The sequence below is a fragment of the Oculina patagonica genome, chromosome 10, assembly GCF_052425735.1.
Source record: "Oculina patagonica isolate OP01 chromosome 10, crgOcupat, whole genome shotgun sequence".
Classification (NCBI taxonomy): domain Eukaryota; kingdom Metazoa; phylum Cnidaria; class Anthozoa; order Scleractinia; family Oculinidae; genus Oculina; species Oculina patagonica.
The window spans coordinates 14097691-14122232 of record NC_135767.1 but is presented as its reverse complement, the minus strand read 5'-3'; the positions used below and the strand labels follow the sequence as shown (position 1 = coordinate 14122232).

Here is a 24542-nt window from a genome sequence, read left to right as displayed (position 1 = left end):
TTCACCCGTCATACATGTGAAAGATATCAAAATCAAAGATGGTGAATGAAAATTAAATTGATGTAGAGTAAGGATTTTGTGCATGTCTATAAAAGGCATTTAGTCTAATACTGTTAACGACGTTTGCAGTTTCAAACATTTTTGATAATTGCCAGGATAATTACATCGTTCATTCTCTTATTTTAGCATTGCATTTTACTCGTTTCCCTTAACGCGATTGTGATCAAAATCAAGGCATGACGAATATTAATTCCTGTTATCTGTTTTGGTTTTAACATGTTGATAAAAGCTTGACGATTTGGCCTATCTTCTGTTTTCCTGTACAGCTCATTAGAATATTACACAGCATATTAGCATATGAAAAACGGATTATACGAATTCAATAGAATGAATTCGTGTAACCCGCTTTTTAAATGCTAATGAGCCGCTAAATATTCTATTGTTTGAGTACAATAAAACAATACACGAATGGTCAGAAAACCTCAAAGCAATCAGTTCAATTGTTTTACAGAAAGTAAACAAGAAGTGCCTCCTCCTTTTTTTGAACAATTTCAACATGTTCAACTCCCTTTGCTATAAACCTATAGCGAAATAAAGCGGACGTTGGTTCAAAACACACAGAATTTAATATTTTTTTTTTTTTTCGTTGTTGTTGCTTTTCAGAAGACGGCAAACAAAATTGCCAAGAACACGTGCACAGCTATTTTCCTGCTCATTAAACCTTTTGTTTGCGAAACAAAAGCTGTTTGTCATCGTGGTTTGCTAAAGCTCTCCAAAAGGAATTGCGCACAGAATTGTGTTGCAGTCAAGTTTAATTTTTGTTTTCCTTAACGCGATGTTGAATTTAAAATGTTTATCTTACATCGCAAAACAAATCAAGGCATGAAAATATTAAGTCCTGTTATTTGTCTCGGTTTTTACATGTTGATAAGAGCTTGACAATTTTTTTTAGTAATTTCTGTTATACTGTACAGCTCATAAGACTATTTCACAGCATATTAGCATGTGAAAAACGGGCTACACGAATTCACTCTACTCTAATAACTAGTTACCTCTTCCTCGGAGTCTTCTTGACTTGTGCTTGCACTCGGTTGAATACCGCTCTGTTCGCCACTTGTGCTTGCACCCTGCGATGAACAAAACATCGTATTAATAAAAAACGCACGCGAATTGAACACGACCAAACGCATCTCATCAACGTACCTCTTCCAATCTAGCCCTCGTGGGACTTTCTTCAAGCATAGTAGTCTCATCTCCAACCATAGTAGTCTCATCTTCTTCCATCTTGAAAGCGCTCAGACCAAACAAAGTTTGCGAGTGACAAAAGTCAAGCGGAGACCTCGTTATATAGAGAGAGCTAACCAATCAGATTTACTTTTTATTATAACCAATTAAATACTCGGTCCATTCTTTTTCGAGGTCACCTGATACAGAATGAACCAATGACAAGGTGACGGGATTTTTCCCCAAGGGTAAAATCCCGGGATTTTTCCCACAAAGGTAAAATCTCGGGACTTTTCCCACAAGGGTAAAATCCCGACGCCCGCGCGTTTTTCTCGGAATTCTAGGAACCCGCGTGTGTTGATTCTCGGAAAAGTACAGTGAAACGGACGAAGTTTTCTTGTCGAATCTTGCAGCTCTTTTCAAGAAGGATATAAGATTTAAGGTGAGCTAATGTCTCCATACTCTACTGTACAAGACAAAGAGCGTTTGATAGCTTGTATTCACCGCGAAAAGAATTAAATTTAATTTGTTTATGAGAATTTTTGTGCGTTGTTGTTGTTCTTCGTGCGGCTATCATTGACCGAGGATAGTAAAGAAGATTAAGGTTTTAGACCCGATAATTTCGTTCAAGGTTTAAAGTCCGAATTTAACAAGTGAACTAGTCGTCTTTATGGACTGAATTATTCTTTTTAACGAAATTACTCGCGCAGTTGCTGTGGTGGCTTTATAAACAACAACCGCTTCAAACGACGTTTCTTTGTTTCCGCGGTCCTAAAAATATCCAACTATGATTCAGAAAAATTAAAAACTAGCTACTAGAACTGAAGCTTGAACGTTTTTAAAAAACTTTAAACACATGTTTCATCGCCTTTAATTTGTTGTGATTTTTCACCGGTCGCTAAAAATATAATTGTAGCGTGCGCCTCATTCGGCCGTTGTTCGAATGATTTTTTCTGGAAGAAAAATTATTTTTTCGCGGCGCTTAAATCAAAAGGGACGTCCTTTCACGAAAGATATTATTTCAGTGAAACTCAAAGCAAGTTATTGAGCCGACACTTTTACATTTTTAGACTTTAAACACATGTGTCAACGGCTTTGTTGTGATTTTTCACCGGTCGCTAAAAATATAATTTAGCGTGCGGTATTTGTTGTTGTTGTTCAAATGAGTTTGTTTGTTTGTTTGTTTGTTTTTGCGGCCCTGAAATGAAGGGACAGTTTAGCAAAAATGAAAACTAGCCTCTGAACCGAAGATCTTTGACTCCCCACAATATTGCCGGACGAAATATGTACTCAAGGGAATAGAGCATTGTTGTTGTTGTTCGCCTCGAATAGAATCCCATGCTCTCGCTCAGTTTCGGCAAAGAGTAATCACATAATTTTTATTCAAAACTCAAATTAGGCCAGACTATAGTTCAAAGACTGTTCTTTCGAGGACCGGGATCTCCGTTGAAAGCGAGTCGAGAAAATTTGATTTTTCGGCTACATTCCAGAGGCGGTACCGGATTCTTCGATGTCTAAGTTGCACGCCTTGTGTAAAATTCTATACACGAGTCGAAATTTTAAACTCCTAAAACTGCTCTCGCGCGCTACAAAACGCCAAGAAAACGGTATGAAAACAAACGTCAACAATGCGAAAATATTTCTACTTCATTTTATGACAAATACAAGTCGTAAAAGCCGATTTTAGAAAGCTTCAATATTTACAATAACAATTAGTGAAGAAATTTGAATATTCATATCACAAACATAGGATGGTAAGCCTGTGGTCTCTTAAGCCAAGGGGTCAACCGACGAATAATGAGGATATTGTTTCTGAGAAATGCGCCTTAGATACAGCTGATTTCTCAGTGCTTTGTCTTTGTCTACTTCGTACTTCATCCCTCTCAACTCCTGGGGCATGACGATTTTTCCCTCTTCGTCTAGCCAGAACTTGTCCTCTTGACACCGTTTTCCCAACTCTTCGTCGTACGCCAAGGGTGGGGTAGGTCGATCCACCATGTCGTATCCCTGTTTGGGATAGCCCTGTTCGTCTCGCGTGTCGAGACCTGTCTTCCTCGAGTACATCGGATCTTCGTTCCCGGCATACACTTTTCCTTCCAACCAGGCTTTGATCTTGCCAAAGGGGACTTTGTCAGCCCATTGGAAAAATCGACACTTGCCCTTTCTACACTTCAAGTAGAGCCTGTCTGGGTTCTTCTCTGATTTTGACATGCTGAGAATGAGGCTTTCGTTGCAGTAGCATGACATTTTCTCCATGTTCCAATAATAGTAGGCCGGAAGTTGTTTGATGATCTCGACCAAGTACTTTTCAATGTTGTCGACGCCACAGCAGACGAAACAAATGGTACCGTCAGTGACGTGGGGGCAAAAGTAATACTGCCATCCTCCGTCGCTTGTTCTCTTGACGAGCGCGTCTTCTTTGTGGATGTGACAATGAGGCTCTTTCATGTTAAACGTTTGCGTTAAGAAATTGTCAGGGTCAAAAATTTCCCCCTCTTCCAACACTTCCTCTTTCACTTCAACTTTAGGGATCTTCAGTTTCTTGGGGGGAGTACTTTTCTTGGGAGCACTTTTCCTTTTGGGTTTCGTTTTCTTCTCCATCTCTTGCTTGGTGAGGGGGTTCCGTAAGGGGGACACATCCCCGGCTTGCCACTCGATGCTCATATCTGACGCTCACCCAATCCAACTGAGGCCGAACTGAGCCGGCGTCGCTCTTTTATACCGCTGCTGACAGCACGTGACATTGTTGACCAATCAACGAGAACGTAGCTAGTCACGTGACGTTGTTGACCAATGAACCAGAGCCTAGCAAGTCACGTGGGTCGAAAAGCGGTTTGAACTGGTCAGCGGGCATAAAGTATAAAAGAGAACCCGTTCATTCGCTCTTTCTCAGTTGACGAGTACTGATAGCGAGCAGAAAAAGGCGGACGAAGACTACAAGGGAAAATAGGGTGGGTACAAGACAGAACTGGCGAGACATGGAGCAACGTACCATTTACACAAATTCTGAGCCGATCAGCGAGATGATAAAGAGTGACATCAAACTAGACACGCTTTGCATAAACCAATTCGAGCTGTCAGACGATCCGATCATTTACGTGTTCGACAACGTTGATGTGAAACATACACGACAACAACAAGGATGTGGCTGGAGTGAAATGAAGAAAAGCGAATGGCTTAACGTGAATCCGCACTGGGAAGGAAAAGTCATGTCAGTGTTGGAGGAAATAGCTCACGGATACCTATGGTGCAGACATTGGAATGAGTTTGTCTACTCCAGAGAGTTAGAGACATTTTACTTTATGACTATAAAAGCACCACTATTCCACGCAGGAGTATCGTTATTTATTAACGGTAACATTTGTTATTTTGACGAAGAAAGCGGTCTTGCCGATTTGATTGGTCCTTTGAGAAAGAGTTTGCAAATGAGTGCAAGTCTGTCTCACATGACAAAACAGCAGGTTTCTTTCGATGAAAATACTTACGAAGGACTGAGTGATGCGCTGGAGGAGGAAGTAAGGAAACAAAGAAACGAGAGTATCTGGTGGCAGGAAATATCAGACAGGTTATTGGATATGGTGCTGTGTACCGATTGCAGATTGGACAAAGACGAAGCGTACATGGGAGAGGATTACAAACTAGCCAGAGCATGGAAGCCCACGTGTGACAGTTGCAAATTTCGCTTCGATACTGTTTTTAACGCCACAGGTTATCTAGATTGATGTTATAAAAATGAGATGTGTGTGAATAAATGTTCAGTTGTGTTGCAGACATGGATCTGTATGGAAAGTGGGAGTGGTTGAAAAGATTGTGCGAGAAAGCGCATGCTGAATTTGGGAGGGGTATAGATATACCGAAAGATACGAGTGACTCCCCCTTGAGAGTGTTCGAAGCCACTCACATAGAACAAAACTATTTCAGATTGATACCGTTTATATTATGGTTGAGACAATTCAAGGATCCGGACGAGCTGTTTGCCTCTATTTACAAACTTCATCCAGCCACGATTGAAGAGGCAGCTCATAAATTACACGGCACTTATTTGAAGGTGGTCAGAGCATCGTCGACATGCCAAAGAAGCTGAAGAACAAAGTGACTATAAAGAAAAAGGATGAGAAAATACTTTCCGACTACCATGATCCCAGTCAACCGGGTACCTTGGGCGGGATAGCAAGATTCGCCAAATCGCACAAGATATCCGTCGACACAGCCAAAAAAGTATTGGAGCGAGATTTGGGTTATACCCTTCACAAACCGCGAAGACGTCGTTTCGCTACGTTACCGGTCCTGGTGTTTAACGTCGACCAACAGTGGGTAGCCGATTTAGTAGAAACGCAACCGTTGTCCAAATACAACAAGGGTCACAGATATCTACTCAACGTGATCGACGTCTTGTCTAAATATGCCTGGGTGGAACCCCTAAAAGACAAGACGGGAAAAACGGTGTCGGACGCCTTTGCCAAGATTTTGAAACGAGCCGATGGACGCAAACCTCAGAACCTACAGACCGACGACGGGAAAGAGTTTTACAACAAGACGTTTGCCGCGTTGATGAAACGGGAAGGCATCCACCACTTTTCCACCGCCGGAGATACCAAAGCGAGCATCGTGGAACGCTTCAACCGCACTCTCAAGGAACGCATGTACCGTTACTTTACCGCCAAGAACACGTTGAGTTACCTACCCGTACTCCAGGCGTTGGTGAAAGGTTACAACGGATCCCACCATCGTAGCATCGGCACCAGCCCCGAGAAAGTGAATGCGAGTAACGAAAGAAAAGTGTGGGAACGTCTGTACGCGAAGAGATTGTCGTCGGGTAAAAGAGAAAGAAAAACCCCGCTAAAAGTGGGAGAACGCGTGAGATTGAACAAGAAATTTCGCACGTTCGAGAAAGGGTATTTACCCGGCTGGACCGAAGAAGTGTTTGTGATACGAGAGGTGCGTCGGGGACCACCCGTCACGACTTACAAGATCCAAGAGTTGGACGACACCCCCCTTCGCGGTACGTTTTACAAGGAAGATCTACAAAAAGTCGCAGTGTCCGACGACGATGTCTTCAGGGTGGACAAGATCGTCAAACGAAAAGGAAATAAAGTCTTGGTGCACTGGAAAGGCTGGCCAGACAAGTACGACAGCTGGATCGAGAAGACGGCTCTAAAAAAATCATGAGCCACGAGGAAGGATTTTACGTCACGTTACCCAGTCACAGCAGCGGAACCGAGTTTCCAGAGAATAGAGCAAACTCTTTCAAGGTGCGATTACCTCACCCGCTACGATTGGAAGGAACCGGTTGGAAAGTGGGATTGAGTAGCATTTCCGTGCCAGATGCCAGCATCGACTTAACTCGCTTTAAGTCGTTCAAGTTTCCTCTCTTGAGTGCTCAGTGGATGCTCAAGCGCAAAGATAATGAGGGTAACGTGCAAAGCAAGTCGGTGACTACCGATCTGACGTTCCAGGACATTCTATATGACGACAACATCGTGGATGGCCTCAGTTTCATGAAAGCCCTGGTCTTCAAGTTCGATCAAGTCAAAGAATACAAGCGTATCGTGGGAGACTTGACCAAGTCGCCAGATAATGGAAAGGAGTGGGAATATACTTTCAAGTGGGAAGGTGAAGAACTAGTCCTCGACAACTCGAACTTGGACGTCTCGGAAGTGAAAACTGAAGGCGTCCCATATTACATGTCTTTCAACGAGGATTTGGCCTTTGACATGGGATGGGTAAAAAAGGACGAGAAAGAAAACGTGTTTCTCGGGCCGAACCTGAAGCCGGAATGCCACCACGCTACGATACCCGATCCCATAGACGTGGATGACTTTGGAGAGGGCAAGAAAAATTTCTGGGTTGTTGAGAATGGACAGCTTTTCTTGAGTTGCTATTGTAACTGGCGCTTTGTGAAACTCAACAGAGCCTTCCAAAAAGTGATTGGAGATGCATCGCGTACGCTTTTCGTTTACTCAGATGTGGGTGGTAGTTCCGTTGTGGGAAATCAAGTCACGGATCTGTTGCGGGAAATTCACTTTCAACGTGAAGGAAAAGGTATCAAGTACTTTGAACCTCTCCACATACAATATATTCCACTCCGCAACCAGATCGTGGACATTATTGAAACGCAAGTGAGCGAGACTACAGGTAAACTGGTGGAGTTTGGCGAAGGCAACACGATCGTGACCTTACATATCAAGCGAACATGAGAGGCGGTGCCCTGACGCGTTTCACACCGGATCCTCCACCTCAAGAGGGGAACGGATTTTTGGCCGACATCGTGAGAGAGTCTCTGGGTGGAGCCGTGAGAGGATTTAAGAGTGGGCGCGGCGTCGCGGACCGCATTCGTAAAGCGGGTCAAGGAGCCAAGAGTGGTCCTAAACGAGTCGTGAAACGCAAACTGAAAAACGTCATAGAACGAAACGTCAAGAGAAAACTGAACGACATCTTTGGCGAAAAATGAATCCCGTTTACTCGCGATCGTCCAGACTGGTCCGATCCAAACGCGCCCCCGTCAGACAGCGGGGAGAAGGATTCTCACTGGCACTTTTGAACCAGGCCTTGTTGGGACAAAAGAGGCGACGACGAAAAGTACAAAAGGGCGGGTGGATAGGTCCCGAGGTCAGAAAGCCTCCTGGCTACGACTGGATACAGACCTTACGGAAGCGCCGTGCAAGAAGGAAGAGAATACGATGACCGAAACCATCTCGAGCGCCTACCCGCAGTCGAGACGCGAGGCCAATCCTCGATTGGATCTATTCGCCGTACCACCGACAGACGTCAGCGTCTCGTCGTATCGGATGGTCCCCGTTCAGACCTACACCACAGGCATCAATCCGGTGGAGTTTCAGATCGACCCCCAAGAAGATTACATCGATCTCAGCCGTAGCTTCTTCGAGGTAGAATTGCAACTAAAGAAAGACAACGATGAGAACGTGGCAGCTGCCGACAAGCTGTGGCCCGTCAACAATCTAGCCCATTCTCTGTTCAAGCAAATCAGCGTGCGTCTCAACGGTACTCTCATCAGTCCCCAGACGGACACGTACCATTACAGAGCCTTCTTGGAAACGTTGCTGAATTACGACAGACGTGATGGAGAAACCATCTTGAAACCTCAAGGATGGTACAATCATATCGATTTCCCAGCCACGTGGACGGACAATAACACGAACACTGCAGCCAACGCTGGAGCTGGACACGCAGACTATGTAGCCCTGACCGCCAATCACAAGGAGGCTCTCAAGAACTCTAAAGCAGAACAAGCCAATTACACAGACGGCAAGCGACACGTGTTGCGTTTCAAACCCCTCATCGAAGTGTTTCATCTGAGCAAGTTGTTGGTACCCAGAGTGCAGATAGGAATACAGATGTACTTCAATTCTCCCGACGTGTTCTTGAACGGAGTGGGTCTGGCAGGAAAGTTGACGGCCGAGGAAGTCAAAGTTCGAATGTACCTGTGTCAAGTGCGTCTCAATCCCACGACGTACAGGAGACTGATGGATGAGATGACCACCAAGAGTCAAGTGGTGAGTTACCCGACCGTGAGAAGCGAGATTAGGACCTTCAACATGCAGGGAGATCAACGACGATACGAATGCACCAACTTGTTCCAAGGAAGAATTCCCAACCGCGTGATCGTGGGTATGGTGCTGTCCACAGCCTTCACCGGGAACGTGGTCAACGATCCCTTCTGTTTTCAGAAGTTTGGAATGAGCAGCATAAAACAGCTCGTGGGAGGAGAAGAGTATCCTTACGAGACGCTAGAGTTGGTTCACAACGATGCCACCAAAGATCTCAGAGGGTACCACCGTTTCTTGCAAGCCACCGGATGCCTGTGCAAGCAGCAAGGAAACATGGTGAGAGGTGACGATTGGGGACAAGGAAAGAATTGCACGTTGTTCGTGTTCGACAACGTGGCCAACGGATGCGTGGACAGTTACAGGATGAACCCCAAGCAAGCCGGAAATCTACTAATAGAGCTGAACTTTGGAGCCAACCCAGCTGTGAACTTGACCATCATCGTGTACGGAGAGTTTGAGAATCTCTTGGAGATTGACAAGAACAAAGCCGTGTTGTACGACGTGTACCAGCGTTAGTGATGGAGAAAGTGACTTTGAATAACGTGCAGTTGGATCAGCTGGCCAGACATCACCCTTGGTTGAAACCTTACTTTTACGGGACAGTGGCCTGCGATCGATTACCTCGAAAACCATTCAAGACGGAAGCCCGCGGGTACATCGTCAACACCGATCCTCACTACATGCGCGGTCGGCATTGGATCGCTCTGTGGACGAATGGAAACGTGTGCGAAGTGTTGGACAGTTACGCCTTACCCCTGGAGGTGTACCAGACGGCGCAACCGTTGCAAGATTGGTTGGACGCTCATTGGAAGTACGTGGAGCGCAACGGACAGAGTCTACAATCGTTGTACAGTCAGAGCTGCGGCGATTACGCGCTGATGTATCTCATCGATAGGGCCGAAGGACGTAGCATGAGTCAGTTCGAAGCGAGATTCAAGAAACACGATTACGTGTACAATGATCATAAAGTTGGGCAAATGTTGAAGACATTGATCTTGAAGGAAAGGTCGTGGCACAAAATATGTAAGATGGAATACCATCAGGATTGTGAACCGTCTCTCTGCGGTGTAAGGCACTTGTTGTTGTGAGATGACAAATAAAAACGTTGAAATGAATAAGGTGTGTGTCGTCTGTCGCTCGAGGTTCGTTGCAGACTTTTTTCTGCAACATGCTTATATCATTGCTCGTTTTTGATGAACGTCATTTCGCCATGGAGCGCGGTGAAGCCTTTAGCTTTCGGATGCCCTCTAGCATTTTGATCGTGGGCCCCTCTAGCTGCGGAAAGACTTGTTTTACCGAGTCGGTACTTTTGAATCACTCAAAAGAGTTGTTTAGTACACCCCCTGAGACCATTCATTATTGTTTTGGGGCTTGGCAAGACGGTTTCGCGAACATGAAAAAGCGAGGCGTGAAATTTCACGAAGGGATTCCCGAAGAAGTAGATTTGACCAAATGGTTTCCCCGTGGAGGGGTGATGGTATTGGACGATCTGATGGAAGAAGGAGGAAACGACAAGAGAGTATTGGATCTGTTCACCAAACTTTCCCACCACAGAAACATCACCGTCTTGTACTTGTGTCAAGACATGTTTCCGCCGGGAAAATACGCCAAGAGCATTTCTCGAAATGCGCATTACATCGTGGCTTTCAAGAACCCTCGCGATCAATTGGGCATGAGGAATTTACTGTTACAAGCGTTTCCCTCCCGATGGCAAGACGTGATGGATGTGTACACCAAGACGACGGAAAGACCGTTTGGTTACATGGTATTGGATCTACACCCTGCCAGCGGCGACGACAGACGGATTTTCAGCCACCTCTTAAAAGACGAGGGATGCATGAGATGTTACAGATTCGTTCGAGATGTTTGTAAGTAACGATCACGTGTGGCGCGCGTTTTTGGACCTGTGCGGTCGTCATTTCGAGCGTATGAGAGAAGATGACATGGACTACGACGCCATGCGAACCGTGCTACATTTGGCCGAAAAGCGTCAGATGTGGAAATTCGTGAGAGAATATAACGAGACTTACTTCAGCGAATTGATCCAGACATTAGAAGAGAGAGCTAGAAAAAGATGTCAAGACATTCGCCAGCAGGAGTAGGAACCAGTCCTAGTGCCATTCCGATCGTCAACGACAACAAAGGGGGATTGGAAGAGACATTGGATCAAATCGGCCCAACAGTCCTAAGACGGTACTTGGATCAATTACCGTCTCCTCCAGTGGGTACGGGTTCTTTGAGACCTTCTTCCTCGAGGTCCAACGTACCTGCAGGTCAAGGAACGCTAACGGGTGGTCCACACCAATTGAATCAAGACGACATGCAACGTCAATTGCAAATGCTGTTAAACGATCAACGTCAAGTGGCGGCTGGACGTCGCATCGCAGGCATTACGACGACAAACACCATCACTACGACCTATAAAGACGGGGGACGACCGACCGTTCGTCGTACCTCGACGAGAGTGAGCCATTAAAGATGTCCCTACTAAACGGGTCGAAGACGAACTTGGATCCAGACCTGTTACACAGATTGGACGGATTGTATACCTTTTACCACAAAAAGTGGTGGTGTCATCGTCAAATGTTTTACCATTTTAAGTGGTGTCATGCTTCATTGAACGCTTTGGCTTTATTCATCGTGGCAGCGGGTATCATTGCGGGTTCCCTTACAGAAAATAGTGTTATTGTGGCATGCCTAACTTCAGCTGGGACTGTCGTCAAGGGCTGGAACGATTTCAAGAAATATTCGTTCAAAGTGGACGTATGTCGTTTTGCCTACACCACCTACGACAAGACGTTGATCGAATTGAGAACGTACGCGCGCGGTCTTCCGATGGACGAACTAGAAGGATTCTTGATCAAGATGCAAACTCTAGATGACACGATCACCGATTTCACGCCGCCCGTGGCCGACAAGTACGTGCAAGCGTACGAACGACAACACGATAAATCCGAAGGTACCCCCGTCTGAAGTGACAGTTATGGTAGGATGGGAAGAACGAAACGTAAGGCCAGAAGAAAGAGGCAGCGAGGTGGGGCTCTCGCGAGACGTAAACATCGTTTGGTGGACAAGATAGCCGAGGGGGCCAGCATGTTTCTCTCGGGTCCTTCACCCACATTCTTCACGTTGGGTGGTAAATTGGCCAGTCAAGGATTTAAAGGGATAATGGATAATGTAAATCATTATAGACGTCGACCGCGACGACGATAGGACCATGAGGAGAAAGAAACGTGTGACGCAAAGGCGGAGACGTGCTGGCAGGAGAAGAATAGGACAGAAGGGTGGTATTTTACCCTTAGCAGCCTTGATACCAGCTTTGATCGCGGGTGGAAAAGCAATCGCTTTGGGTGCTGCATCGGGTGCTGCAGGTTGGGGTGCAAAGAAAGCCTTGAATGCAGCCACTCGAAAGAAAAAGAGATAAAAACACTATAAGAGGATGGGGGCATTGGGCGTCACCGGTAGTTACAACAGACTGCATTCTGTGACAAGATGGTGCGAAGAAGAAAGATAGTAAGGAGAAGACGAAAACAACCTAAAAGAGGACCCGTGTGGAGAGGAGAGGGTTTATTGGACATACTCAAGTTTGCCGGCAAGTTGGGTTATAAACTGGGAAAGGACAAACGCTATAAGAGGATGGGGGCAAAGGGCGTCACCGGTAGTTACAACCGACGTCCAGCCCCGTGGGAAGTATGAATCGATTACGTCGACAGCGTCCGTTCTTGGAGAGCATTCTGAGAGAAGCCAATCGGTTCAAGCGAGAAGAGATGTTACAGCACGCCAACGCCGATCAGATCAACGCCGTGAGTGAGATGGTATTGAATTTGCTCAAGAACCGCATTCCGCTCAGTCCACCGATCACCGCCAAGCTGCGACGATATAAGAAGGTCTTGCGCGAACTGGGTAAGCGCAGAAACTCGTTGAAGAGAAGGCGAGAAGGTCTCCTGTCACAGAAGGGTAGCGGGTTTTGGAAAGGACTGCAACAGATCTACCGAGCATGTCTCTGCAAAACACCCTCCAGACAATGATGAAAATGTTACGCGAATCGGCGGACAGAGAAGCAGAGTGGGAAAAGAGAGCAGACCATTGGCACAAAGCCTACGCCCGCGTCAATCATGACTATTTGGCTTTAAAATACGACGCAGAGTGCGAAGATTGCATTCGAGAGAGGCAAGAGACTCCGGAAGGAAAGACCCTAGTACTGTGCAAGGAGTGTAGCGACAAGTGTACATCGAGAAGCGACTTGAAAAGGCGCATAGACAAGTTAGAAGAGGAAGTTCGTTACTGGCAAGGGTGTTACGAAAGCTTGTTGGAAGAATACTTCAAAGATGACCGAGGAAGTCGTGATGGTTCCCGCTAAAGACTTGAATCGTTTGGTGCAATATTACAAAGGCGAAATCACGGACAATGCGTTGTTGAACAAAGCGGCTCGCATAGCAGCCGAAAGTCACTTGCTGTTAAAAGATAAATCCGTTCCCGACGGTATCGCCGTGGCACGAGTGAAACCTCTCGCTCGCGAACGGGCTCGTTTGACCAAACGGATACGTCAATTTCCCATGGGAGGAGTCACAGCCAGACGGCCGGGCGAAGAAGCGGAGGAGGAGGAGGAGGAGTTGGAGAATGTAGGTTTGGTGACGGGACCCGTGGAGACCATGTTGAAACAACTCATAAAAGGGAGTGCCAAGAAATCACCTCCCACAGTCACTCCGAAGGCGACAAAGAAAGCAAAAACGGCACCTGCGGGCAAACCGACATTGGCAGAGAGATTCAAGAGTTTAGAAGAGAAACTAAAGACGAGGAAAAAGCCAGCTGTGCGAAAAACGGAAGCCGAGAAACTGAAACCATTACCCGGTTGGGAAGATTGGGCCAAAGGCAAAAAGTTGAGACGAAAATTGGAGTATGACGAAGACCAAGAAGAAGAGGACTGAAAAAAAGACGACACGGCGACGACAACGCGGACGTGGGATCGACATTCAGAAGTGGCTCGGGAAGACTGGAATCGAATTTCACTGGCCCGGTTATCAGTACATGGGTCCCGGAACCAAATTGGCAAAGCGATTGAAACGCGGGGACCCGGGCATCAATCGATTGGACAAGATCGCCAAACAGCACGACATCGATTACAGTCACGCCAAGAATCTAAGGGACAAGTGGAAAGCCGACGAGAAAATGATTAAAGCCATCAACAAATTACCTGGAAGTAAAACCATGACGGAACACATTGTCAAACGAATCATGCAAGCCAAGAAAAAGTTGAAACTTTAATGTTGTGTAACTTTGAACACATTAAAGAACAGGTTGAACGTTTACATGGTGTCATATTTGCATTCCATCACCGACTTGAGCAAACAATTATAGTCACACCTCTCTTACTCGTTCCCAGTACACCCGAGAAAGGGGGATACCCCCATCCCCCCTCTCTCACGTGATTTTTTCTTTAAAAATAGCTTTACAAGCGTGCGTTTTTTCTCAGTATCGCCGACCAAAATTTTTTGAAAAAGCATGGCAATTTGTGAACAATATATAATGGATGGTGGTCTTGCTAACTCACTATGAAGTGTGAGTGAATCGCGAATATCGAATATCGAGTATCGAATATCGTGTATCGGGTATCGAGTATCGAATATCGAGTATCGAATATCGAGTATCGAGTATCGAATATCGAGTATCGAATATCGAGTATCGAGTATCGAGTATCGAGTATCGAGTATCGAGTATCGAATATCGAGTATCGAGGGGGCTTTGATGACGTAGGTCCCAATGGGACCACGTGATCGATATCCGGGCTGTTGAATACATTATTGTAAAACGTATAGATATCTTAATTATACCGTATTTTGAAGCGTGGGTCCTGCGTGGTCCAGTGGTTAACGCTCTCGTCTGCCGTGCCGGCGACCCGAGTTCGAAACCCAGCACCCGTTCCTTTTTCCTTTTTCTTTTTTCATCGGCCGCCATCTTGAATATATTAAGTGATGACGTTTCAGGGGTTAGGTCACGTGGTCCCAGTGGGACCACGTGACCCATATCCGGTCTCTTGATTGGTTGGGTGCTATAATCCTGCAATCTGATTGGCTCGGTGCGAAACCGCCTACCTATACTACTGACTGCGAACGACCTTTTCGCCGATTGAGGTGTGGGAGCTGGAACGAGCGTACAAGCGGCGGCCATATTTGATAGCTGAAGACGAGGAGAAACTGGTGCAGAGACTTGGTATCCCGGCTAGAAGTTTAAAGGTGAGTTGGATTTAATCATGTTGTAGACGTTTTGCGTTGCTTAAATTATGACTACTCATTCACTTTTCACTTATGGTTATGTGAATTATTTATGTTCTTCATTTCGACACCCAAAGAAAGATTTCAAAAAAAATAATTAAAAAATCTGAATTTTCCCTCCATGGTCTTGAAGGTTTGTGTAAGATCTAAACAACAATCCCTTTTGTACCTGATTTTATTCGTTCAGGCTTTTTATCTGTCGGTGTGACAATTTATTGATTTTGTTACAAACATACGCAGAGGATAGTTATTATTAGACTTGAAATCAAGTTTTTGAACAATATGAAAAGCTATTTTTTTCCTGTTTGGGTCTTAGGATGAACAATTAAACATATTTTGTTACGATGACAAACTTAGATTAATTTGCCGTTAAAAAATGAATAGAAAATGTTATTCGTCGTAACGTTTTGTTTTCATTAATTTCAATCTGAAAGTAATTTTACTGTTAAGTTATTGTAGAGCTTTTACGTCTTTATTTATAATAAGGTTATTTGTTTGCTGAATGTATTTACAAATTCATTTGTGGTTTTGTTCTAGTATTGGTTCCAGAACCGACGAGCCAAATCAAGAAAAGAGCGAAGAAAAGCGATGTCTGTCCATCAGACCAGCCCGTCAAATAAGTATGAGCGTCCTGTTAGCAGAGTAACGCCATGTGAGAGATCACAATTTTTGACCCAGTCCCCATCAGACTACTGGAAGCAAGCTGAACGTATGTCCTACCCAGTGGAAAACCAGTCAGAAGATAACCCGCGCAGCCAACCAATCAAAGCAGACTACCATTACTCGTCATTCAAGTTAAACCAGTTTAGAAGCCGTTCATCGTTCCTGGTACCCATGTTCCACCCAGACCAGTTCAAAAGAAGTCTAGCTGAGCCCGCAAGACTATCGTACAGCCGTGACTTACGTAGATTCAAGCCGTACTAAATGTAGGTTTTTGAAAAAGTTTTAGAAACAAACGATCGAAAATAGGGCGCTTTTTTTGTTTGAAACCTGAGCATAAAATAGCTTAGGCATATCGCTTTGTAGTGAAGAAATAAAACTTTTATGTAAACAGTTGTAAACAATTAAGAGTCATTTATAAAGAAAGCCGAAAAGGTATGTTTACTGTAAATATCAAATAGTGTAATTATCAGCTGGTAGTAAATAAACACATTTAAGAGTTAAATAAGCGTCGTGTTCTTTTGTACTAATTGTATAATATTCAATTGTTGGACGAGGTTTAGCAAATTATCGTGACTTGTTAGCCGGGCGAGAAGATCAATACAGAGACGAAATGAGCAAGGCTGACATTACGTAGAAATGAAAAAACCTTAACGGGACAATGACATGATAGAGTCCAAACTGAAAGTCAAAAATGCAAACTCTGAGCTAAATGCTTTCTATTGTCATTTTGAGAAGATCAATATTTGATCTGCAAAACACTGACAAATCACGACATTTTGGTTAACTACAAAAGAAGAAAAATAGGAGAAAAAAAATCATGCACAAGTAGGCATGGGAAAAGATCAAGCAAGCACCACAATCTTGAAGAGGGTAATGTTCTTATAGAAATTTGCAAATAGCAGTGCTGAAAAAAGTCTTACCTAGAAAAATTGCCTAACCCCTCCTCCCCCCGCGAAATAACGTCACCTGTCTAGTGCGTGATCATATATTCTATATCTTGTTACAATGGGTGCTGACGGGTAACGCTATCTTAGCTTGCTCTTGATTAGAGTCGATAGCTCCTCTGTGCAATATTGAAGGACTGGCTGAATCTTGCAGGTTTGTTTCTAATACTGTTACATTTATTCCCCACCCATAATCAAGAAATTAATAGGTAAAAGTCTTATGGCCTTGATTATGATCTCGCTTTCAATCGCACTTTATGATTATATTCAAGCCGAGCGAATCGACGTTGGAGTTTGATTTTAGACTTAGCAGATTGTTCGTGGCTTCAAATTAGCTTTGACGGGTCTTGGGAGTCAAAGTGCAGTATGGCTTTGTTTCGCCGCTATAACAAGGTCGAATACTTATTTTATTTGCTAACACATGTACGTGTAACCATTATCTAATGACTAATCAATTGCAAGTTGAACTCTTGCTTGACGCTAGCGTGATTATATGAACTTGATCCGAGTTGACACAAACGTGCATTAGTATGCAGTGTAAGTTTGGGTAGCTTCGTAGCGTGTGAGAATTAGAAATAAACCTCGTTAGATTTAAGTGTTAATTTTCACAGCTGTGTTTGTCAACAGCCTAAAGGGGCTAGGTCACGGTATAGGTAATTCCAAGGCGGCCCAAGCTCACGGTGAGAGTAGTTATAAAATAATTAACATAATGCTCTTTTGAAATATGCGAAACGTGACTCTCTGCTTCTAAGCAGTGGAAAGTTGAAATAACTCAAAGTGGCATAACTCGCTTTAAACGTCTTGGATCGGCCTGAGAACCGAGATAACAACAGATATAACAACAAGACATTGATGTAAGTTAATTTTATTGCATAATATAATTAAATATAGTTATAAATTCGAAAGCGTTTTCTCCCATACAAACCTTTATAAATACGAACCATTGTAACACAACATCAGGCGATCGTCACGTTTCGCGTGTTTCAAAAGCGTAATATGTTATAGCGGAGCTCTCATTCCCAGCGGCCCCAAGGGCCGCAGAGCAGGGCCCCATACGCAGCAAAAAAAGATGACAGGCCTACACAGATTCCTACGTGACATTTGTACAAAGTTAGCCGTTCGGTAAAATTGGATTTGGTCGTCCAATTTATTTTGACGCTTCAAAGGTGTTTAGAGAGGACACTATGCTCTGTCAGTTGTATTATACGGAGGCGATTTTAGGTTAAGTAGAGTCGAAAGAATGCCGCTTAGCAGATGTGTGGAGGTGATAGATTGGCACGGTTTCCTGTTAGTACATTTTGACACCTCTGTATAAATTTTTTCTATTGCGGTTAGTCTTGGCTCATTCATGTTCGCAAGATATGTTTTAAGCTCTCAAAATGTTCGCTATGGAAGGACACAGGTCTTATTTTCCGTGAATATGTTGATTATATACTTGCATTTTATATTTGCAAGGCCGGGCCCGGCTGTTTATGGTGTTGCAAGGTGTGTTGCTTTTCATTACGGATGACATATTTATTTCTGTCCAGAAACTGCGTGGCTTTACTTCGAGAAAGCTATTGCCTTGTTTTTGAGAGACGTCATGTACAGTCGTTAAGGTTATGTATCTTGCATCAATTTTAACGAGCGTTTAGTCTTTTGAGCTCGATGTTTTAGGTTTTCACCTCAGTCCCTTGTTCGTTTTTTAACATTCTTGCACCATAAGATAAATGTAGATTTAACACATATCGATCTACCACACGCAAGTCGGTTGACTTTTTTGCGAGTTGTGTATGTCACTATATTTCATATTTTTTCTTGGTCATCATGGTTCGCAGGCACGTGCGCCCTAGCGACGACGACGATGCGATGTTTTCCGCCAACATGGCGGCCATACTCCAGAAATAGTTTAAGGTTATGGTTAACATCAGTTTACATCTTTGATATTGGACATCCATGTCATGGTCAATTAACAGCTGCCAAAACAAGGTATCCGCTGACCAGCATCACATGACCGTATTGCGGGCTCACATATAGAACTCATCGAGGTCGAATTGGTTTTCATTGGATCGCGGGCTTAAGTACTCTATTTTTTCTGTTGCCGGTTAGTAACCAACTCCCAAGTGATTCAATGACTGCTCCTCCAAATGATGACAAAATCAGCTTTAGCAGTGAAAGGAGTAAACATGTTGTGTTGCGCAGAGTATAGATAAGTTGGCTTTACAGTTAGATTTATTATTGTTAAACGTTACATTTCTGAGATATATCGTATGTTTTATCCCATCCACAGACACCAGTAAAGATGGGTGAAAATCAGACTGACCTACCTCCTCGACCTGTGGGTTTTGAATATATGTGTATAGCCATTCGTGAAACAGATAAAATGCGTGTCATTCTCGGTACAGATCGTGAGATAAGCGTTATCCGCCAAGTTGTTGAAGAATCATGGCCTAAAGGTATACAAGAAGAAACTTTCAAAATGAATGGTGTGCATCAGTTCAAGTTGAAAGGGAATCCATTCTCGATTATTTCATCATCAACTGAAGCAGAAAACTCCAGGAAGATGGCAGCAAGTGTCCTACACAGGCTCTACCAAGATGGATGGAGGCTTCAGATGGCTGGTGTCTTTACGCAAACGACAGACCTTGCTACCTGGATCTTCAAGAAAGACCCAGTCGCTGTCTGCCCATCCCTACCACTGCTCATTGTGGGCCTTAGCCGCTGGGATAGTTTGATCGTACTGAATGCACCGATGGAGCTTCAACAGATGTTCAAAGATGTCATAGAGAAGTCCTGGCCAAAAGGAATACAAAAATGGAATTATAAAAATGATGTTTTGAAGATCAAATTGAAAGGTTATCCATGGTATGCTGATGGAGAGGAAACAGTCCATGCAAGAGTGATCCTTCATACGCTTGTGAATGAGCTACTTATCAGACAGTGGAAGTTATATGGAAACTCCAACCTTAGAAGCAGTGCGAACACCCTGTTTTTCGAACATGATCCAAACATTGCTCCTGGGCTGCAGCCTATCCCAGAACACTTCACAATTGGCTTCAACAGCGAAAACTTGCTAAGGCTGATTGGCAATACGGAGGTCTTGGTGTCTCCTGTCCGAAATGTACTCCAAACCTTTTGGGACAGAGGAATCCAAAAAGAAGAACGCTACGCCGAGAGCTGGCAGTTCAAGCTACATGGAACTCCATGGTGGACGTCAGGTCTGGACGCAGCGAACTCAAGATTTTTGGTCGTGAAGCTGCTGGAAGCCATGCAAGCAAACGGGTGGAGTGTTGTTGCTGCTATTGATTGCTCAAAGAAAACGCAAGATAAAAACAGCCTACTCTTCAGACAGTCTCAACCAAGACAGTCTCCATTTTTTTGCATAAGCTTGAATGAGACTGACGAACTGCGATTGATAAATGCACCAGAAGATGTCACAGAGGTAGTTCATTGTGAATATGGTTTTACCCTTACTTTCCCATGTTAGTTCTCAATTTCGAAATAAACAGAAAGTAGCCTTAAAAGACAAATTATTAGCACGGTGAAAGCAATGCTTAGCTGCTTCCGTTTAGTTTGGTAATACATGAAATAATATAGGTGGTCAACAACATAGTGTGATCGTCCGGTTGAGAGTAGTTCTGAAAAGAGACTGTTGTTGGTGACTGACGTTTCGACAACCTGAGCGGAAGTCATCTTCAGAGTCAAGTGGAAAGTTGTTGTCAGTGGATGATGTTATAAGTCCAGTTCGTTGAAGTTGATTCCCCCCCCCCCAATTCCCCCGGTCGCCCCCTATGGAGAGGATTAACTGTACATACATACCCAAAACATTTTGACCTTGTTAACTGACTCAATATTTTAACATTAACATTTTATATTTCTCTTTCTTTTGTCATTCAGCTTTGCCAAGAAGTTATTCAATCTCAGTATGTCCTTGGCGTTCGAAGGACACAGCTTTACGGCACCAGTCTTGAGTTCAAACTAAATGGCAACCCATGGAGTTGTGGAATCGATGGTCATGATGGAATCCACGGCCGAAATTTGATATGCCATTTAATTTCAGCTCTGGCAAGCCGTCACTGGAGGCCAGTCATATCGATAGACGTGGCAGCCAAATACATTCACCAAGACAAAGGCGAAGATTATCCCATAGATGTGGATAGTATATTCTTCACATATGACCCCACAGCAGTGCAAGCAACAGCCCCTGCTCCTAACGCCCAACCACCGTCTTATGGCTTACTTCCACAGGGTGTACCCGCACCACCGTTTGGGGCTCCTCCCCCGGCTGGTGCCCCTCCCCCGCCATTTGGTGCTCCCCCACTAGTGGGCGGGCCTCCCCCGCCTTTTGGTGCTCCCCCACCAGTTGACGCCCCTCCTCCACCATTTGCTCCCCCAGCCTACGGAGCATATCCACCACCTCAGTGATGTAATCTGGAACAGTTGTCAGTACCCAGATGGGGATCTTGTTTATAGTATGGTGCCCAGGCAGGGCCGCGTTTTTAGTACCAAAACAAGGCTTTACATGTAGTAACTAAACATGGTCCTGTGTATGGTGCACAGACAGGAAATTGGTTCCAACTAAAACCTGTAAATAGGTTTTTATGTCAGATGTGTTAGATGCATGATGCATAAGAAAAAAAAAATGTTTAAAACTGTGCCGCGCCGGTTCCATTTCGGTTGGTTGAAAACCACCCACCCCTCTGGAAATTCCAGTTTTGGAGATCCCTCATGCCTAGGAATTTTCAATGGGTATGGCAATGTTTCAGGAACCACTCATTATATACATGTAGCAGTGGTGTGTTGTTTTTGCTTTGAATAAGCAGGTCTTATATAGGGTAGATAGGTTAAATTTTATTAGAGAACCCTAGCATTGCCTTGTATATAAATATTTTCAGTTACGCCTTAAGGGGTTTGTTCCAAAGGCAATGTTATGACGTATAAGGCTTTTGTTTGTTTTTACTTAAATATATCCAAAGCTAATAACTCAGGTTTCTCGCAAACTGATTGATTTGATTGTACCATTATTTGATTACCCGGTCAATCAGTATTTAATATTAAAGCACTCCCACCAAATTATAGGATCTTTCTCGAATTTGTGCTTAATCTAATGACCAAAACCCATTTGACAGGGATTTAACAATGTATTTTAGTAAACAATGTCAACAATCAAAGAAGGAAAGTAAAACTATTATTATTTTTCTCAGGGTGGAACAGTCATAAAGCTGGTATCCAAAGAGACAAAAAATACCTCTATAAAATGTGATATGCTAAAAAGATTAAAAAGTAGTTAGGTCAAAGGTAATATACTCCAAAAAGCTATAGCTGATACTATGCTAGATGTTAAAATGTACGATATAACAGTATAGTTAACAATCTTATTTTGTCTAGAGGTTTGCTCATGACGAGGGACATTTTTTTCCATAGATTTAAGCTCAAGTATATCTTAAACCTGTAGGATTTAATGTTTAATATACGTCTGTGTTGTATATCAAGGAAAAACGTTTCAAATCATATATAGTGGGAGGTAATTTTTTTTGTTTGCCAAAACTTAATTTTCCAAAAGTAAAGTAACATATTTAATCACTCTTAGAAAATAAGAATCTGTTTTTAAATTTTAGGCTTAATAGGTTCTTATAAAAATGGGGTATAATTCAAATTTTACCTAAAATTAAATGTTAGGTTCTTACCCGCGGGTTTTTACTGTAGTCCATGGGAGCATAATCCTGTAAATCTTTGAACTGGACTGGAAGTGCTCGTGGACGGCATCTCAGTCAGCTCACTACCTAGCCTGCGTTGCAGACGAATTAAACCGTTTAGTTCGTCTGCAACGCAGGCTTCTCACTACCGAGCCGTACCACAGGCAGTTCGGAGTTAACAGTTAACAAAAGTTTCAGCCAGAATAAGGGCCGATTCGCATTAGCGGACAAGTTTCATAACAATTGGTAGATTTCATCATTTATGTGTCAATTGTTGCAGGGAACAAGTGCGAATACGTTTTTTGAGACGCAAAACTTGTCCAACAATTCATGACAACAAATAAAGCAGTTGTCTTATGATTGGTCCGCGTTGCACACGCCCAATACATTTTGTCAAACAATCGCAAAAACAAGTGCGAACAACTTGTCTGGACTGGGACAAATTTTGTCAAAACGAACAAAACTTCAAAAGGGGCCGTTATCCTGCCTCTGGGTAGAACAATTCATGACAATCCGCATTTTCATGCCCCTTGTAATGCCAGATAACAATACGTTGTTGATTGGCAATTGAGTTTGGCCCAAATTGCACCTAAAAACAACACGCACTCAAAAATTGCTGCGGTAGTATGCACCGTACTGTGGCTCTCACTATCATAATTCAGCCGCAAAATCTTTCCGCGATAGGCAAAGCATGTTTATAAGCGAAGAGTTTGTCCAATGTAAGATCGAGAAACAAAAACGTTCTCTTGAGACGACTCATTATTCAACTGCATGAGAACACGCGTACTTTATTATATGTGAATTAATTTAGAACCTTGGGGTACTGCATATTTGATGTCTGCCCAAGACGGTCGTGCTGAGAAATGTACAGGGATGCCAGAAGCACGTGCAGAGCTATTGTACTAATAATTTCACCTTTTGTTCTCTTCCAGATGTCCCTGACTTGCCTTGCGACAATTTTGTTTTTGTCAAAAATGTCATGACCGATTTCAAACTTGTCCGCTACGGCGAATCGGCCCTAAGTACAAAGAAGTACCAACGTTTATTCAAAACGAAATTACGTTACTCTTTTATTTCGTGAAAGTCAAAAAGCCAGATTTTGCTAGCAGTGCTAAATTTGGATTAAAGCTAAAAATTATGCACGGTTTGCTAAATTATGCCAACAAGCAGCTATTTCAAAAAGAAACAGTGTTTCGTTTCCAGATTGCGAAAGGTTGAGAATAACGTAACGTTTAAGGAGAGGTGGGTTTGGGGTTTATTTTAATTTGGAGGTCCTAGTGTATGTTGAATTTTCTCAATTTATGCGCGAGTGAAGAATAAAAAAGACTTCATACTCAGTAGTAACTTCCCATTTAACACCTACTGTCCATTTTATATAGAGGAGACATAAAATGCAGTTTGGCAGAGTTCAAGTAACACATAAATATTTCTCCTTATAGAAACAGCATGTGTCTCTCTCTCCAAATTAAGTTAAGTAAAGGGAGCTTGCCTTCACCTTTTTACTCATCCAATCTGTTCCTATCAATGTGGGTAAACATCTAACCACAAGAGTATTCGTAGATGAAATTATTATCTTTTGACAAAAATCTTGAGGTATATATACTTCTCTGAATTTGATCACATGCTCAAATCAAATAAATGCCAAATTCTAGACAAACCAAAACCCTGGTCGACAAGAACAGAGATAAGCACAGATACACTGTTTCGAAGCCATTTCTTCCAAATCAAATGCCTGTGGTTACTTAACTTCGACACGTAAAAAACCAGGGCAATTTAATGTAAAAAGGTACCATACACAATTTTAAACCGGGATTTATAATTAAGCTGAAATGCATCCAGAAGTAATTACAGTCATACCAGGATTGTATTTTGCTCGTTCGTCTCGATCCGCACTGCAAGCTGACATTTCTGGCAAATATGAAATTATTTCCATAGAATAATTAAGACACAGCAAAGTTGCTTCTGTTGTCAGTGTAACAGCCTTGATAATTATAATTGCGATTTGCATTTTTGGAGATTCCGTAGAGTTTCGATCAGACCGCGATGGCTTTGAGTAATCCAAATAATGTTTATATCGTTAATTTCATCTCAGAAAACGTCTCCAGCAGTTGCAACGGTAGTTATTCTTGAGCTTTACATCAAGGAGATGAATTTAGTTCGACATGGAGTTGCACAGCTTGCTATACGATACTGTTC

General features: G+C 43.4%; 5 protein-coding genes across 5 annotated transcripts in view; 4 read left to right on the top strand and 1 right to left on the bottom strand.

Annotated features, from left to right (window-relative positions):
* Positions 1–24542, top strand: part of LOC144628960 (uncharacterized) — a 469155-nt gene that overhangs the window by 125182 nt on the left and 319431 nt on the right. The window contains 1 exon segment of the mRNA XM_078487085.1: positions 7353–7359. Within this exon segment, the coding sequence (XP_078343211.1) occupies positions 7353–7359 (7 nt within the window).
* Positions 2995–4958, bottom strand: LOC144628718 (uncharacterized). The gene has a single exon (XM_078486846.1). It carries the CDS (start codon positions 3886–3888, stop codon positions 2995–2997), a length of 894 nt encoding a protein of 297 aa, XP_078342972.1. The 5' UTR covers positions 3889–4958.
* LOC144629057 (uncharacterized protein F54H12.2-like) lies at positions 6798–9308 on the top strand. The gene has a single exon (XM_078487227.1). The coding sequence runs from the start codon at positions 7905–7907 to the stop codon at positions 9306–9308; it is 1404 nt and encodes a 467-aa protein (XP_078343353.1). The 5' UTR covers positions 6798–7904.
* On the top strand, positions 10003–10668 carry LOC144628717 (uncharacterized). The gene has a single exon (XM_078486845.1). The coding sequence runs from the start codon at positions 10003–10005 to the stop codon at positions 10666–10668; it is 666 nt and encodes a 221-aa protein (XP_078342971.1).
* On the top strand, positions 16736–21849 carry LOC144628243 (uncharacterized). The gene is made up of 3 exons (XM_078486314.1): positions 16736–16825; positions 18941–20092; positions 20548–21849. Exons 2-3 carry the CDS (start codon positions 18953–18955, stop codon positions 21073–21075), a joined length of 1668 nt encoding a protein of 555 aa, XP_078342440.1. The 5' UTR covers positions 16736–16825; positions 18941–18952; the 3' UTR covers positions 21076–21849.

What these genes read in the sequence shown, in the direction of transcription:
- LOC144628718 (XM_078486846.1), bottom strand. Translation starts at nt 3,888, where the DNA reads ATGAGCATCGAGTGGCAAGCCGGGGATGTGTCCCCCTTACGGAACCCC.
- LOC144629057 (XM_078487227.1), top strand. Translation starts at nt 7,905, where the DNA reads ATGACCGAAACCATCTCGAGCGCCTACCCGCAGTCGAGACGCGAGGCC.
- LOC144628717 (XM_078486845.1), top strand. Translation starts at nt 10,003, where the DNA reads ATGGAGCGCGGTGAAGCCTTTAGCTTTCGGATGCCCTCTAGCATTTTG.
- LOC144628243 (XM_078486314.1), top strand. Translation starts at nt 18,953, where the DNA reads ATGGGTGAAAATCAGACTGACCTACCTCCTCGACCTGTGGGTTTTGAA. An exon ending in CACCAGAAGATGTCACAGAG is followed by an intron (nt 20,093 to 20,547) that starts GTAGTTCATTGT and finishes TTTGTCATTCAG; the next exon opens with CTTTGCCAAGAAGTTATTCA.